Raw genomic sequence first — 18,391 nt, 5'->3', positions numbered from 1 at the left:
GCTGGAGAATGTTATCCTGGCAAGTTATCGTTGACTATTCTTCAGTATCGCCGAAACCTTTTGGGCCTACTTAACGTCTGCACAACATATAGTCTGGAGCACAAGCATGCTTAAAATGGCAGATGCCATGAACCCATATGAATCCAGAGATCTGTCAAATAGTACACTGGCTCGCCTAGACAAACTATTTGACGTGTTTTGACTGAAATTGAGCAGATGACTGAAGAGGTCAGAGACTGAAGAGATGGATCATATCCGACCTCAGAGATTACCGCAGAGTGTTCCCCACACATCTGATGGTGCATTGCAGTTTTGCTGCATATGTGGCCATACAGTCGCACACCAGTCACAGAAAGACTTGACAAAAACCCAGTCGCCAGGCTGCCATGGCGACTAGAATTTTTGTCCTGGCGCAAGCTCATGAAGAACATGGGCATGCTGGGGTACTGCTCATGAAGAGCGCGGGCAGTCGGTCAGTCTGCTCATTAAGAGCAGGGGCGGATGTTCGGCCTGCCAAAGAGAGCATAGGCAGGCGGGAGGCTCCTGAAAGGTTGAGGCAGATGGGCAGGCGCGTGAGGGAGCTCTAAACTCCCTGCTCTGCTCCCTTGCACGCCCTCCAGTTATGCCGTCATTCTGACCTCTGCATCCCTAAAAGAGTGTATGTCTGTACGTGAGAGTGTGAGTCTGTCTTTGTGTGTCTGTCTGTGCCAAATCAAAGTGTGTCTCTGTCAGTGTGTATCAAATCAGTGTGTGTGTGTGTGTGTTTAGGTCCCCATCCAACCTCATCACCTTTTTTCTGCCGCAGTTCGCCCTTAAAGGGACACTCCAGGCACCCAGACCACTTCTGCTCATTGGAGTGGTCTGGGTGCCAACTCCCACTACTCCTAACCCTGCAAGTGTAATTATTGCAGTTTTTTATGAACTGCAATAATTACCTTGCAGGGTTAACTCCACCTCTAGTGGCTGTCTATTAGACAGCCACTAGAGGTCACTTCCTGGTTTGTAGCAAGGATTTTCCTTGCTAGAGCGTCGCTGGACGTCCTCACGCTGTGTGAAGACCTTCAGCGTCGCTCAAATCCCCATAGGAAAGCATTGAAATTCGTTTTCAATGCTTTCCTATGGGGAGTGCACATGCGCATTAGGTCTCCTCGGCCGGTGGGCGGGATCAGTCTCGCCCACCGGCCGACGGAATCACAGGGAGGAGCGGCGCGGAGGAGGAGGCAGCGACGAGGGACATCGCCGCTGCCTCAGGTAAGTGACTGAAGGTTTTTTTTTACCCCTTCAGTAACTGGGGATTGGTGGGTGGGAGGGAGAGGGACCCTGCAGTGCCAGGAAAACGGATTGTTTTCCTGGCACTGGAGTTTCCGTTTAATAATCTCAGCCAATCCAATGCTTTCCTTTAGGGGAGGCTGTTGCGCATGTGTGGAAAAACGCCATGCCAGTAAGCATCTCCTCATAGAAATAAAAGTATTTAACCAGGAAAGGTACATTCAGATTACTCTGGTTTCCAAGTATGTCCTAGGGATGTTACTTTTGCCCAACATCCAGGGGATTACCCAACTTAATGTTATTCATTTTTATCTACCTTGGAAGGATTAAGGGCTGAATCAACCCTGCCGGGATTTGAACCTGCGACCCCCAAGGGTGCAGCACTTACCTAGGATGCACCTCTACAGGCCGTCTGAGTGACTGTCACTAGAAGTGTTACTAGGCAACAATGAAAAGGCAGGGTTTACATTGAAAAGTGTGCCAGGACAGGGACACCAGAACAACTACATTTAGCTGTAGTGGTTCTGATAACTATAGTGTCCCTTTAAGAATTGTATTTTTTTGCCAGCTCCTAGATTCCAAGCAAATTTGTCACGTCCTAAGTCAGAGTTTCCATGATGACCCCTACCCACTAATGCTAAAAGCACCTCCAATGGGGATGTGAGAATCAGAATAGAACCATGCAACAATAGAAGAAGGCTGCTTGGTCTGAAAAAATCTTTTTGATCAGCTGGATGGCTGGGTGCGTGTGAGTCGTTTAGCTGGGGAAGAGATGGCAGGCTGGTGAAGATAGTGTTATGCTCTGGGCAATGTTCTGCTGTGAAACCTTGGGTCCTGGCATTCATGTGGCTCTTACTTTGACACGTATGACCTACCTGGAGATTGTTGCAGACCACATACACCCCTTCATGGCAATGGTGTTTCCTGATGGCAGTGACCTCTTTCAGCGGGATAATGCACCCTACCACACTGCAAAAAATGTTCAGGAATAATTTGAACATAACAGAGTTCAAGGTGTTGCCTTGGCCTCCAAATTCCCCCCATCTCAATTGTGCTGGAACAGCAAGTCCGATTTATAGATCAGAGCTGTTTTGGCAGCACGAGGGGGACCTACACAATATTGGGCAGGTGGTTTTAATAGTGATCAGTGTATGTTTAGTCAACAGTACATCACAGGTGTAGAAACTAGAATTGTTTTGGAAAGTGACCTCCACAGAAGCAACATAGAAGCTTTATTTTAGAATATACTAAATGAGGTGAATTGTTACTAGGTAAGCTAGGTGAAAAATTCAAGGTGCATTCTATTTTAGAAAATATTTTTGCATTACAGTAGTATTTTTAGGCAATACAGTTCTGTGCACACGGACCCCTTTATCCTGAAGAAGCTAATTGGAAAAGTTGCTGCCGTTACAAGCCTGTACCACTGGCGTTCAGTTGTGAAAGGAAGAATTTTTACTTCCACCTTTACTGTTTAATGACACACAATTTGAGCCATGGTATGGTTACTAATGGATTTCTGACTAGTTTCACTTGTATATCATGAGAGGAACTGCAGCTTGAGATAAACTATTAATACATTCAAAATTCCTGCTAAACAGTGGATGAGAGCTGCTCCTATAGACCAGGGTGAGAGGCTCTTAAAAAGCAGAGCCTCGTCCTGTCCAGGGTTGCCTTTGAATGTAAAGTAAGTTTTAGAAACTTAATTAAATGTGTTTAAATTATTTTAGATTGGTTTGACTGCTTACCTAGGATCTGCCAGGTGCCGCTCTCTGCTTCTACTACAGCCTACAGGTCAACCACAAACTCTCTGCTGAATTGGCAGCTGATTATCCAGCTCAAAAAACTCATTGATCAACCTTGGAATTATAAATCTGGGTAAACCTTATGAAGAATAGAATCTGTAAACCTTATTTTTAAACACCATGTTGAGAACTGCTATATATTACACTGCAAGATCTCATTTAAACACTTTATTGTAAATGTGCTATTGGCTTCATTAAAAGTTATTTTTTTTTTCTTTACAATTAGTTCCATCTCTTTGTCTAGGGAGATATGGTATATTAAAAGTGAATACAAAGTTTATTCCATATAATTAGACAGTTTATCAAGCTATCACAGGAATGCAATTGGTTTTTGAGGGTATGATTCAAAACAAACCGCATCTCTCAAGGTTTAAACAAAGAGGGACACTTGTTCTAGGAGTAGTTTTTGGAGGTTGGGCTAGGACTATTTATGCAATTTTTTTTTTTTGTATGAATATTCAAATGGCTTAGAACCAAATATTTTAAGTATTTAAACTTGTAAACATTACAGATGTACAGCTCTGTAAACCACTCACACATCAAACACTCGGAGAAGAAAGAACTGAATGCCACAGAACTTGTAGTTTCTAAACCGCTACTTGATGTATGGACATTTGCTACACTTTCTTAAAGTGTGTCAGGCACATTAAGACACTTGTGATATCATGTAAGACTACCACCACCACCCTAACTGTCTGGTGTCGGACACCATGGGTGTGTTGTAGAATATGCAGGACATGTCAGGAGAAGAAAAAATGGAACCCAGATGTGAAAGACGCCTGTGCAAAAATGATTTGTAAGTGACTGTACCATTTGATTTTTTTTTTTTTTTTTAACACAAGCAACCATTCAATGCACAAAGTTAATCTCGGTAATAATTGTAGGATTGCCACCTACCAAAAAATTAAATAAAAAAATTGGGAGTTCCCCTTTAAGTTGACATGAAAGTTTATTCTAATAGCGGAATTAGTGACATTTAAAAGGCAGATGACATGCAGTGTGAAAAATGTATTAAAGAGTGTGAAATATGACAGTAGTTAAGATAAATAGAATGTTAGGCATGCAGAAGAAAGACATACAATCAATTTACCAGTGAGATCAGTGTCTGTGTTAGTAGATTCACCGCCACCACACACAAAGCTCTTATCAAGGACCTCCTCATTTGTTAGTGCTTTGTTAATTTCATCATCAGCTGTTGACATATGCAGTGTACAGGTTAGTTTGCAATCCTGCTCAATAGATTCATCTGCATACAGATGGAGCCAAAGTGCTTTCCAAGGTAAACTACTAACTCACAAGACTGGAGAGAAAATACAACGAGAATTAAAGTAGCTGGTTTTTAAATTAGTTAGGGAAATCAGCAGCATATATTAGTAAAGATTAAAGTAAACCACTCAAAATTGGTGGACTGTATGAAAATAAACAGTGGTCAGTTTAACAATAACAAACAGCAAAACTTTAACAAACAAATACAAAAACACATCTGTTACATGCTTTAGAACATATTTAAAAAAACACTAACTTAATGAAGCGGTTTTGGTGTATAGATCATGCCTCTGCATGCTCATCGCTCAATTCTCTGCCATTTAGTAGTTAAATCACTTTCTTAATGCAGCCCTAGTCACACCTCCCTGCAAGTGACTTAAAGGACCACTCTAGGCACCCAGACCACTTCAGCTTAATGAAGTGGTCTGGGTGCCAGGTCCAGCTAGGGTTAACCCATTTTTTTATAAACATAGCAGTTTTAGAGAAACTGCTATGTTTATTAATGGGTTAAGCCTTCCCCCTAATCCTCTAGTGGCTGTCTCATTGACAGCCGCTAGAGGCGCTTGCGTGATTCTCACTGTGAAAATCACAGTGAGAGCACGCAAGCGTCCATAGGAAAGCATTATGAATGCTTTCCTATGCGACCAGCTGAATGCGCGCACAGCTCTTGCCGCGCGTGCACATTCAGCCGACGGGGCGGAACGGAGGCGGAGAGCTCTCCGCCCAGCGCTGGAAAAAGGTACGTTTTAACCCTTTTCCCCTTTCCAGAGCCGGGCGGGAGGGGGTCCCTGAGGGTGGGGGCACCCTCAGGGCACTCTAGTGCCAGGAAAACGAGTATGTTTTCCTAGCACTAGAGTGGTCCTTTAAGCAGCCTTTCTAAACACTTCCTGTAAAGAGTCATCTAATGTTTACACTTCCTTTTTTGCAAATTCTGTTTAATTTAGAATTTCTACATTAAAATATGGTCTGTTTATATCTTTTTAGACCCTGCAGGAGCCTCTTGTATATAATTAAGATTTAATTTACAGAGCAGAAAATTAAAACTTTTAAAGTAAGTTAACATCTGATTGAAACTAAAACCATTTGTTTTATGTAGGTTGTCCATCACAGCCAGGGGAGGTGTGGCTAGAGCTACATAAACCGAAATAAAACTGATTTAACTCCTAAATGGCAGAGAATTGAGCAGTGAGACTGCAGGGGCATGATCTATACACCAAAACTGCTTCATTAAACTAAAGTTGTTTTGGTGACTATAGTGTTCTTTAAATTGTAAAACAGGTTGTTGTGGGAATGACAAATTCTACAATTCTATCAGCTTCCTAATGGCAGAGAATTGAGGGCAATGTAGTCCAATGAGTACTGGACAAGCCTTATATATATATAAAACACAAACATAAAAAGTGTAGGTTTGTGTTAAAGCAATTGGCACAGTGTGGTACAAACAATACGCATGTTATTTTCCAGAATCTAAAGTAAAAATAAACAGGGGCCACCAAGGTGAGCTTTTGGACGATAATCTGAAATGTTATTAGTCACAGTGCTGTGATTTCATATCCAAAAATAATGCAAATGGATAAAATAGCAAGTGAATCGATTTCACATTTTTCAGAAAGCAGTTTTACTTTATGTTTTTAAATTACCGGTAATAGTCAGAAATTGGGCAATGAGCAGTGACTAAATTAAGCTCATGGTGAGAAAAGGGACCTTATGCCACAACACAGGTGTATAGAAAAAGGGCTGAACATGTCATAAGACATATTTAAAAAAAGACTAAACCCTAGTATTATTCTTTGCTGCGAGGTTACGATTTTTCTTTTCTTTGCAGGTTTAGAGACTGCACCTATATGAATCACCACCAGCACATGGGATCCTGAAACTATTTATAAAATATATTATATGCATGAAATGTATTTTTAACATGTGTATGACGATTTTATGAAGTAGCACTCCATGCACCATAGCCACTACAGGTCATTATAGTGGTTATGGTGCTACAAGTCTTTGGGCATGGACATTTAGAATTAATTTGACAAAATAGAGCTTTTCCCCCGTAACCACAGCCTTCTACACTTATCAAGAGTGCATGTTGGGTGGGTTAATCCAGAGCTATCAACTGATCAGTGTTAAACAAGGATGGATTGATTAAACTTATTCTACTGTGATAGGTGGAGTTGCAGCTAGGGGCTAAACAACTTATCCCATAAATCTTGGCAGGCATGGGGTACAAGGGTAATAAAGAAAGACCAGAATGAGTCTGCTGACTGGTTTGGGAGGGCCAGCCTGCTGCTGTACCTTGCTCATGCAGGTTCAGGAGATTCACAAATGTTAGAGGTATTGTTATTTTAATTAATTATTTTTTATATATACCTACATAATGCATAGAAAAAGTGCCACACGTATGTTCTAACTTGGAGTTCATCATTACAGATTACGTTTTAATACTTAGTGACACACTGTACAGATTGCTTTACAACAAAACTTTCCACAGTGACCATAAATCAGTAATATGCTGCTCTAGACAAGTAATGGCTAAGCTTAGCAAACTACTAACTACAAAGGCAAGCCAAGCATCATGAGAACTGTAGTTCAAACAAATGTCCAGTTTTCTATGGAAGGGCCATTTGTTTAACTGATCATCAGAATGCAGAGGTATTCAATACTAGTAAATAAGAATCATACATGCTAATACAGGGATAGGCAACCATCAGTACTTCAGATGTTATGGACTACATCTCCCCTAATGCTCTTAAGGACATAATGTTGGCTCCATCTCCCATGAAGCTTTGCCAGTATTACGGCATTATGGGAGATGTAGCCCACAACATCTGGAGTGCCGAAGGTTGCTTACCCCTGTGCTAGGAATTCCTTTTTAAGATTTAAATGACCTTTAAAACCTTTAGTCTCTTTAGTTTTCCTACATCTGAGCCACTAAAAGTCCTCTCATCGCGATGTTACGAGCGGTTCTTGAGCTTTAAACGGAGTCCTTTAACTCACCTCCAGATGTCTTTGCCCTTTCTTTCAACTTTTCTGCAGACGTCTCGCTGTAGCTGGGAAGTTCTGACATCTTCACTCCAGATCGAGCTTCTGCGATGAGCTGACGTGCTCTCTCTCTCAGCTGCCGGCGCCGCTCTTCATCTTGCTGCTGGGATATATTGAACAGTTTTTCCAGCTTAGTAATTGACAGAAATGCAATTTTCCTTCTCAATCTGATGGTTGTGATAGTGAGTGGTTTGCAGTGTGAGGCTGGGCCTGGGCTGCATGTAACATTCTCAGTGTCACATAGGTGTCACATCACAAATCAAACATATCTCAACCTTTCAGCTGCCACTAAGGCCTTCAATACATTGCTTTGGACTGGGTAAAAATCATTCTTACAAAGAATGGAAATAAACATTCCTGTAGGAGACAGTCATTTCTTAACACAAGAGATTTAAAACTCTACATTCATTGTATTGCTTATTATAAAATGTGTGTATTTAAATTGTGTGTTCTGATACCGCATAACTTATCTGTCCTGTCCCTGCTATAACAATGGTGTACAACAGCTAGAGGGGCACACATTTCTATTGAGATGAGACACAATGCGAGCCCTGACAGCGCTCTGTGAAGATGTGGGGACAGCATGGACGCACGGGAGAGGTTTTCAAAGAATAGTGATCGATAAAGTGGTGCAAAGATGGAAAAGTAATAACCAGATACAAAGCAAGATATACCTATACCTAAAAAATACAAAAGAAAATACGCTCATAGGGGATTAACGTTGATACAATAAAGTGCCCCTTATTTATATAACACACTCACAAGATTGAGGTTTTTTTCAAGCTCATCAGAATGATGTGGATTCTCTTGGACCCCTCGTTTGTTGAAGGAATAGATATTACATGCAAGAGATAAAAGATGACTCTCCTTTTTAACATTTATTTTTATTTTTATTTTTAATTTTAATTTTATTTTTATTTTTATTTGTTATTTTTATTTTTATTTTTATTTTTATCTATTCATTTTTTGTAGTCCAGAATCCCTCTCTCTGGTTTCTCCACCGTGCACTTATTCCAGTCACTGTATCCCATTTTTTACCTCTGTTTTTTTGTCTCTTTGTGTATCCAATTCTTGGATTGTGATGCTCCATTCGATTTAGTCTTGGATATTTTTTACATCCAAAAGATACTCCCCAAAAATAGAGTGTGAACAAGGAATGTTAAGAGAATGTTAAGAGAAAGTATAGAATCATTATATGTGAAAAACCTTGATATAACTATGTGTGCTCAACATTGGTACCACTTTAAGATCACAAAAACGCTATGAGTGTCTTACTCCTTAAGAATATATTTTAGAAGATAACTGGAGTCCTAGTATATACTTTTATATTGGCTCAAAATGATAATGATGTGAACAAATTTCTAATATTATGTATTTGTCCAATTTCATTTTATGATGACTGCTTCGTGGGGGTGAGATGGAACGCACGTGCGTTCCAGTGAGACGCATTGCGTCGCAAAGTCGATGACTTCCGCCCAGCCGAGATGAAGGTGGATGTTTCCGGGTTGGTGGAACGCACGTGCGTTCCACAGAGACGCTCCGGAACTCCATATATGGGAAAACATCACGGACCAAAATACAACAGATGATTTACAGCTGATTTCGATCCGAATCAACGGCGGGAAGACTTATAAATGGAGGACAAAGCACCCAGAAGATTTGAAGCACTTCATCACTCCTGAGGAAGTCTGCGAAGTCAGACGAAACGCGTAGAGTTATTTGAACTTTGATTTTATTTTATTTGATTTTATATTTATCTATCTGGCTGAGATCTCTACAAGGATTTCGTTTCCTGCATTGTCTGGACGACAGATTTGTATTGATGGGCCTTTTTACAACTTTTATGCTGTAAGTGTAACCATTAAAGCCAATTTATACTTTTTCAAAACAGCATTACACTATGTCATCTTTTATCTCTTGCATGTAATATCTATTCCTTCAACAAACGAGGGGTCCAAGAGAATCCACATCATTCTGATGAGCTTGAAAAAAACCTCAATCTTGTGAGTGTGTTATATAAATAAGGGGCACTTTATTGTATCAACGTTAATCCCCTATGAGCGTATTTTCTTTTGTATTTTTTAGGTATAGGTATATCTTGCTTTGTATCTGTGTATTTTAAGGACTAAGAGGAATCCTTTTGTTATACCTTACCATACGAAGGGAAGTAATTATCCTTTTGCATATTTTACACATACTGCACTTGGGTGGTCTAATATTTGTATCTCTATAAAAGTAATAACCAGTAGGATTGTATCTAAATCTCAGGAGATTTAAGGCAAACACCTGCCCCTTGTAATATAAAATAAAACAAACATTTTAAATTTAAGTTAAATATGTTTAGTTAGAACAGGATATAAAATTGCACTTCAGTTTAACTACAATACAGAGTTTTGTGAAGAGACCCTAGACTAGTGTACGTATAAATGCACCACATATACTGCGACATACTTAGCAGGGGAACATACCGTGTGTATAATTGGTACCGGACATGTGTCAGACAGAATGATTTGTATGTATGTGACTGCATGACACACAGTGAGAATGTAAGCAAGCATGGTGGTTAGTTACATTTAATCGTGATAAAATAAACTAAGTGCAATATGAACGGTCTAGCAATAACAGTTTTATTTGGATATACGTTTGGCTTGCATTTTGCACTTTTTTGCCAAACGGGTTCTAGCACACATTCATTAGTTACTTATGGGTACTTACCGTATACAGTGACTAAACAAATGTATTCATTATGCACTGAATTGTAGCAAACTGAAAATCTAATTGCTAACAATAGGCTAACATTTGCAATCTGTTTATGGATTTTACAACAAACAGCACCACACCGTTTCACATCTACCGAAGAGTAACACCAAAATAGTATCTTCTTTCTTATAGCAGTCACTGTGCCATACATTATCATAAATGTTGTTGATGAGTGCTACTGACATAAGCACAATGTGACACTAATAATTATATAAAAGATGGTCACTCATAATTATAGAATTATAGAATGTGTTTTGTTGTGAGTTCCAGTGGTGGTTTTCCAGCATATGATAAGGTCCAGTCAAGCCCCATAAATATTTTAAATAAGGCATTTACAAATTATAATATTTTCCTATATTGATGACACAATGTAATCAGCAAAGTGCCAAAATTAAACTAATCTTACAATGAGGCGAGGAGGAGGTAGATGCAGGCAGCCACCGGAGGGAGAGCAGGACTGGTGGCGAATGTTCAACTGCTATATCAGTGTGCGTCCTATCCCTTGCAGATAGCACTTACACTGATAGGAGGAGGGGAGGACTATGGATTGCGCACTTACACTGATTGGAAGCTTGGAGACACTGTCTCCTGCATCCTGCATGACCTCAGTCACCCTCCTACCATCAACACTACTGAGATGTAATTGCAGCTAGCTCCAGTATTCATTCAATGGAAAGGCAGCTGGCTCTTAAAAAGGTGAAGAAGAAAAAGGCATTAAAAGGCATGTCTTGTCTGCCTATTGAAAAATCTTTGATCATCAAAATAAAGCTCCTTCTGATTCCATTCGTTTCCATGGTGATTGCTCCACTCTTAAAATTGTGCACCACTTTTCAGATAACCCTCCCAGGGGAATGTGGCAAACCCAAGATTCAGCAATTACAGAACAACTTATTAATTTGCTTTACACAATCTCAATGTTTTATGGCTTACTCTATGATTACATTACACAAACTGAGAATAGTGATATATAAGAATTATTAAATCCAGCAATACAGCCCACTAATGGTTAACCATAGGTTCTCTAGCCATTGTAGCCTACTTTTATTTTATTTTATTTTTTTACAACCCACAAATAACATCTCACATTAGCTCTCACTCTCAGATCTAGTGATGTTACATGTGTGGAAGGCTATTGGAAGCTCAGTGCTCACAGAGCTTCGTACAGCTGAGCAATCATTGGTCTTAGAACAGTATACAGTAAATAACTGATGAACAAGATAATAGGTTCATTCTACGACGAGACTCAAGAGTAGCATTGCTGATCACAATATTGATATTATGCGAGTCTGATAAACAACGTTCACAAGAAATATTTATTTTTACAGATATGTTTAAGTATAGGTTTATTGAAAACGTACTGGGTCTGTAATCAGCTAAGCCAGAACCGTCTCCATCTGAGCCCTTTCACACACTATATTTATTTCCTTCTTGTTCAATATTTAAGACACACTTGCACAATCTTTATAGAACAACTTGGGTGTGATTTTAAAGCAAATTACATGTGTTTCTTCGGTTTCTTTTTTAATACAACCTTACAACCATTGTATTGTCATCATTAGTTGTGTCACATTGTTGTCAATTTAAAATATGGATCAATTTAAAGGGACACTATAGTCACCAGAACAACTACAGCTTATTGAATTTGTCTTGGTGAGTAGAATCATTACCTTTTTGCTGTAAACAGTGTCTTTTCAGAGAAAATGCAGTGCTTACATTACAGCCTAGTGATAACTTCACTGGCCACTCCTTAGATGGCTGCTAGAGATCCTTCCTGGGACATGGCTGCCTAAAATGCATCCAAACATTTAGCATCTCCTCCCTCTGCATGCAGACACTGAACTTTCCTCAGAGATTCATTGATTCAATTCATCTCTATGAGGAGATGTGGATTGGCCAGGGATGTGTTTGAATCATGCTGGCTCTGCCCCTGATCTGCCTCCTTGTCAGTCTCAGCCAATCCTGTGATTGTATCGGGCCACCACTTATGATGATGTCAGCAGACAGCTTATTTTTCTGAGGCAAACAGCATGCAGATCTACAGCTTCAGGCTTGCATACAGAAAGTTTTTTTTTATTTTCAGGGAGGCATGAGGGGCCCAGGGGGGCTAGATGGTGGTTTTAACACTATAAGGACAGGAATACATGTTTGTGTTCCTGACCCTATAGTGATTCTTTAATTGGAAATGTTAAAATTAATTGAAAATGTAAGTTCAGGACAATTTCATGTTTACATCTTCAGCATTAAAAGGAAACTATAGTTACCAAAACAACTTTAGCTTAATGAAGCCGTTTTGGTGTATAGATCATACCCCTGCAGTCTCGCTGCTCAAATCTCTGACATTTAGGAGTTAAAGGGACTCTCCAGGCAGAGTCTTTTACTCACCTGGTTCCAGCGCCAGGAGCCTCGTGAAGCCGCGCCCCCTATTTCGTCAAAATGACGAAATAGGCAGGCGCGAGCAGGGAGCAATCAGACGCTTCCATTTGGAAGCGTCATTGCTCCCTTGTGCGCATGCGCGGCTTCGCCGCACATGCGCACATACTTCAGAGGGCGGCATTAATTCAGAGGGCACATACTTCAGAGGGCGGCATTAATGCCGCTCTCTGAAGTCCTGAGCACACTACCGCGCGGTGTGCGCGGCCGCGAGCTGACTGACAGCTCAGCTCGCGGTCTTTGCCCGTCCCCCTCTCCTCTGCTGACAGGCTGGAGAGAGAAGGCGCGCACACAGTGCCTTCTCTCTCCTGCACACGTCAGACGTATTTTAATACGTCTGACGTGTACAGGGCCTTTTTAGGGCCCTGCATGATAGGAAGTCCCTCTGGTGGCCGTCTGAGTGACGGCCACTGGAGGTATTCCTATCAATCAATGTAAACACTGTATTTTCTCTGAAAATACAGTGTTTACATCAGATTGCCTGCAGGGAGCTATAGATCATACCTGAACAACTACATTAAGCTGTAGTTGTTCAGGTGACTATAGTGTCCCTTTAAATCACTTATGTTCCGGTTTATGCAGCCCTAACCACACTTACTTCCCCTGGCTGTGACACAGCTTGCATGAAAACAAAATTGTATTATTTTCAATCAGATAAAACTTAGTTTACATTTGTTTTATCTCCTGCTCTGTAAATTGAACTTTAATTGCATAAAGGAGGCTCCTGCAGGTTCTAGCAAGCTATTAACAGAGCAGGAGATACGAAATTCTAAATTAAGCAGAATTTGCACTAAAGGAAGTGTAAACATTAGGTGGCTCTTTACAGGAAGTGTTTAGGAAGGCTGTGCAAGACACACGATCGGAGGTGTGTCTAGGGCTGCATAAAAAAAGCGATTTACACCACAACAAACTACTGGCCAAACTAGCCCTAGCCACCAGGAGAGCCATAGCCACACACTGGGGAGCAAACACAGTCCCTGCCATTACTGATATAAAAAGGAAAATGAACGAGGCCAGAACAATGGACAGCTTGTCAGCACTCATTCATGACACCACAACCCACTGCAACAAAATATGCGACCTCTGGCTCATGGAACCCACCACGGCAGCATAATCAATGGAACCCCAAGTCAAACAAAACACACAATACAAAGGGACCACAACCACAACATTAACATATCGTCCTGTCACTTAACCCAGAACTGATAACACACCCAACACCCCTACGAATCACGAACACCCCCCCCCCCCAACCACCCTTATCTGGACAGTGGGCACTCCACCACCCAGTCCCGGCCCCCCCAACCTAGACATTAAGCGACACAGAAAATAAACTACTAATGGCGAGCCACAGGAGGCGAGAACGACAGGGATACCTCCTAACTCCTACAACATCAACCCACAACCCCACGACACAATCACCACAGAGTGAAAGGCAGAAGACCGGTAACGGGAATAAAAACACAGCCCAGAACCTAACCACCAACGCACCCTTAAAAACACCACACCGAAGCCATAGCAACAAACACCACTTCCCCAACAATATCTATGCCCACACCACCAAAGCAGAAACACAACAGTCCCCCACACAACCTCCCCCTCCCCTCACAACAGAACAGAACAGCGACCACACAGAAAGACCACACATACGGAAAGATACACACTCAAAGGAATGAAACACACAACCCACCTGGAATTGGGACCACAATCCCCGGCCCCCGCCCCAACAACTCCACATACACGCGTTAACCCACCCAATCCCACCTACCAAAATGACAAAAATAAACACACATCACGGGACTGACCGCTATCACAGAGGACGACTCCCAACCATCAAAAAAACCAACGGACACCGGGACACACCGAGAACACAGATCAGGCTATGACATCTAGGGGGTCATACAACACAGATAACCTCTGATCCTCGTCCCTCCCTCAGTCAGTGCCTCATCTGACATAACTTGTAACTTACATGATGGTTTAACTCTCGTTGAAACATTACTCTTATAATATAAAATGTGCGTTTATTGTTATATGTTGACCGACACGCTGGCAATAGCTGTTGTGGCTTTGCCTGCCTTACTGTATTTTTCGTGCACAATAAAATAAAGAATAAAAAAAATAAAAAATAAAGCGATATAACTTCTAAATGGCAGAGAATTGAACAGTGAGACTGCAGGGGCATGATCTATACACCAAAACTGCTTCATTAAGCTTAAGGTGTTTTGGGGACTATAGTGTCCCTTTTTTTATTGCATTTTTGTTTTGTAAATTCGGTGTTAAAGTGCCATTTAGCTCAAACAGTCTATTAAAGTACACGTAAATCAGCGTTTCCCAATTGGGGTTTTGCCGTAACATCGCCAACCAAAATGGCCACCAGGATTTATTGCTTAACAGGGGCCTGGTCGTGCTCTTAAAGGGCTGCAATAGGCCATTTTGGTTGGCGATATTAAGGCGGAACCCTGGTGTTTCCGCGGAACACTAATTGGGAAACTTTAATATACGGTTTACTTTAATATACTGTTTATCAGTGTGTATCAGTGTGTTTGTATGTGCCCGTGTGTGTATATGTGTCAAGGTGTGTATGTGCCATTGTGTGTATCTGTGTATGTATATGTCCGTATGTATCAGTGTGTTTGTATGTGCCAGTGTGTGTATCTGAGTGTGTGTCAGTGTGTTAAGGTTAGTGTATGTGTCACTGCGTGTATCTGAGTGTGTGTATATGTGTTTAAGGTCTGTGCATGTGTCAAGCTGTGTATCATTGTGTATGTGTCAGTGTGTATATAAATGTGTGTGTTGATATGTCTGTATGTTAATGTTTCTGTGTAAGTATGTACGTGGCAGAATATGTGCATATATCCCAGCAATCAAACACCAACACAACATGCAAACACACCCCTGCAAACACAAACATTATATACAAAAACACCCCTGAATTCAAATGCCAAATTTATATATGAACACTCAAACACATCCTGTACTCAAACACCAATACTACACACAAATGTACACCCGCATTTAAAAGCCAACACTACATCCAAATACACCACTCACTGCATGCAAATGCAAACATTACATACAAACACACCCCTGTATCAAAACATTAAAGTAATATACAAACACCAACTGTACACACAAAAGCACACCTACTCCTAAGTACTACTATCTGTTTACTATCTGCGCTACGGCGCAAACATTTTTGGGGGGATTCCACAGTGTCAAAAGGTTCCACAGGTAAAATTAATTGGGAAGCCCTGCCATAAATAACACATTAATATTTTTTACCAGTGCCACTACTACCGTATAGGTAAAATTATCTGGAAAATTGCTATTCTATGCAAAATTATAGCAGCAGCAGCCCCCAGGACATCTGTAGTAGTCAGGAGAAAAGAGAAACACAAGGGAAATTTTTCAATAAACTCGCTTTTACCACTTCTGCTTTTTCGAAATGTATCTGTCTTTAAACTTGGTACCTAATAAAGCAGTAAAATTATACTCTCACCAATTGAACAAATACCTATTTTATGCATGACAGTACTTACTGCCCTTTGTAACTGCTGACTGACATTGCACTATTATTGCCTATTCTGTTGTCTATAATCCCAATTTAATTTTATACACAGTTATCCCTCAACCACACTAAAAGTATAAATTAAGTTATTTTTTATACCAAAATGCGTGACACAGACATAATATAATTTATCTTCGTCTCTTAGCAGTAATTGTTCCTAATCTTTTTGTTTAAATATTAATAATATTTAGATGGCGTGCACACATTCATGCACAGGGAAACCAATTATTAGGTCTTATGATCAGCATCCCAAATTATCCAAGCAGACAAACGAAGAGAAGATTTTCATCTGAAGACATTGTTTTAAGTAACTTTAAACTAAAGAAAAAAAAAACTAAACATCACAAAAAAAGAAAAAAGAAACATTCCATGCCTGCAAATGTCTACAGAGTGTCATTTAGCCTAAAGACTGTTCATAAACAAGCACAAGATACTAATTAGGTACATTTCTGACATTTCCATGCAAATTGTTTGTTTGTAGATAGTTACCAGCCATTGTTCTCCGAACAATAGAAATAAATGCAAATGAATGAATCAAAATGCTACTCTAATGGGACTTTCGGTTTATAACCATTAGCCCAAAGGTGTGCTGTAATTCAATCCTCAAGCAGTAAGATTTAGGCTCATTAACAACCAGCATGGGAAGGTTACAACTTATAAAATCCTACAATAAACAGAGTATATGGACACAGCACAGTATATTGAGCCTGATTGACAGCTTTCTGCTTCCCTATCAGATTGCCTCCATTTACTTTTCTCGCTAACCTCCTAAGAACACACAGACAATTTTTGCAAAGACTCTAGTGAGCTCGCACTGCATTTATTTGCTTTCACACACCTAACATTCCCTGAAGACACAGAATTAAATAGAAAGGAGTGGTGGTGGGGGTGGGGGGGTAAAGTGTTGTGTATTTGTAGAAAGAACACATTAGGAACAGAAAAATAAAGCTTTTCTGTTTGCTTTGAACTACGGTGTGCAGCTTTATTTGTTGTTCTCTTTATTACAAATAAACAGCAGCGTTAATGTGACTTGCAGCAAACAGTTTAGACAGCAGAATGGTCCAATTAGCAATCTCAAGCTGCTATATAAAGCAACTATGCATGGCATTATGTATACTTCAAAAACATACAAATGTTTCTTTTTCCCTTTTTTTTTTTTTACATATTTTTTGAGTAAAATGTTTTGTCTTTAGTATTGAGATCATCCTTTATAATTTGAAGGTTAAAGACCCAAATGTGGGGTCACTGATGTCGCTAAACATGGCGGGAACTTTGGAAACCACAGGCCAAATTTGGTGATAAAGTGGCCTAGTTAAAAAAAAAAAAATAAATAATAAACTCTCTGAGATTTTAACAGTTCTGCTATTTTGATCTGAACTGGTTTCTCAAGTCACCATTACTGCGGTTTAGTGAATAAGCTTGCTGCAGTTGAAAGCAATTTTGTGCAGAGACACAGGGAGAGTTTGCATCAGGACCTATTCACGGAGTACTGACTGTTCTGATGCTGGAATGTTCCTCTTTAGTATGTACGTAGGATGCACCATGTGCAAGTGGCCTTATTTCCCACCATGCCAATATTGCCACCAGGATATAAATGTAATAAGATACAATGACACTTATGCAACAGGACTACTATCATGTCGTTTCAAATCACACCTGGCATCACCTCATGATACTTTCTCACGAGGGACTTATGACATCAGCACACCCAGGCAGTAAGTACTATGATTCTCTGCTGCTGAATATCATCTCCCATAAGCTGGGTGGCTAAGGGTCATGGGACTTGTGCAAGTGCATAAATACATCTAGAGGGAAATCACAAATCATTCAGAACTCCATTGGTTAGAATATCCCTCCTCCCATTGCATACCGTTTAAAGGAGGTCCAGTGACTCATCTTTGGTGGTCTCGAGGGATGGGGCCAGGAGATTTGTGTCTATAAAGGTTGCTCACTGGTCCATCTTATTAAACAGACCCTTCACTTTTCCCATGATCTAGGATACTTTACGTCTCATCAAATCCTTAATCTCCAGCTTATAAGACTGTCCTGGGCTGCCCTATGCATCTCTGGTTCCCACTATCAAGTCCACTTTGAGACTCCCTCCCTCACACACTTTAAACATTCACTCAAAAAACATCTCTTTACAGAGGCTTTCCTATCACAGCACTAACATCCGATATCAACCAGCACCTCACCCACTATTCCACCAATGGGGCTAGTGTGCTACATGGCATTACCTACATGCTTTGTCTCA

General features: G+C 40.4%; 1 protein-coding gene across 6 annotated transcripts in view; it reads right to left on the bottom strand.

Annotated features, from left to right (window-relative positions):
* Nucleotides 1-18,391, bottom strand: part of EHBP1 (EH domain binding protein 1) — a 358,354-nt gene that overhangs the window by 88,855 nt on the left and 251,108 nt on the right. For 2 of the 6 annotated variants that reach the window (XM_063443756.1, XM_063443759.1), the window contains 2 exons: nt 7,332-7,479; nt 4,162-4,263 (listed from right to left, as the gene is read on the bottom strand). In XM_063443756.1, the coding sequence (XP_063299826.1) occupies nt 4,162-4,263; nt 7,332-7,479 (250 nt within the window). The remainder of the gene's footprint in view (nt 1-4,161; nt 4,264-7,331; nt 7,480-18,391) is intronic. The other 4 variants (XM_063443760.1, XM_063443761.1, XM_063443758.1 and 1 more) reach the window with 3 other exon arrangements.

The sequence above is a fragment of the Pelobates fuscus genome, chromosome 2 (assembly GCF_036172605.1).
Source record: "Pelobates fuscus isolate aPelFus1 chromosome 2, aPelFus1.pri, whole genome shotgun sequence".
Classification (NCBI taxonomy): Eukaryota; Metazoa; Chordata; class Amphibia; order Anura; family Pelobatidae; genus Pelobates; species Pelobates fuscus.
The sequence above is the reverse complement of the archived record's forward strand: the minus strand, read 5'-3'. Positions and strand labels throughout refer to the sequence as shown.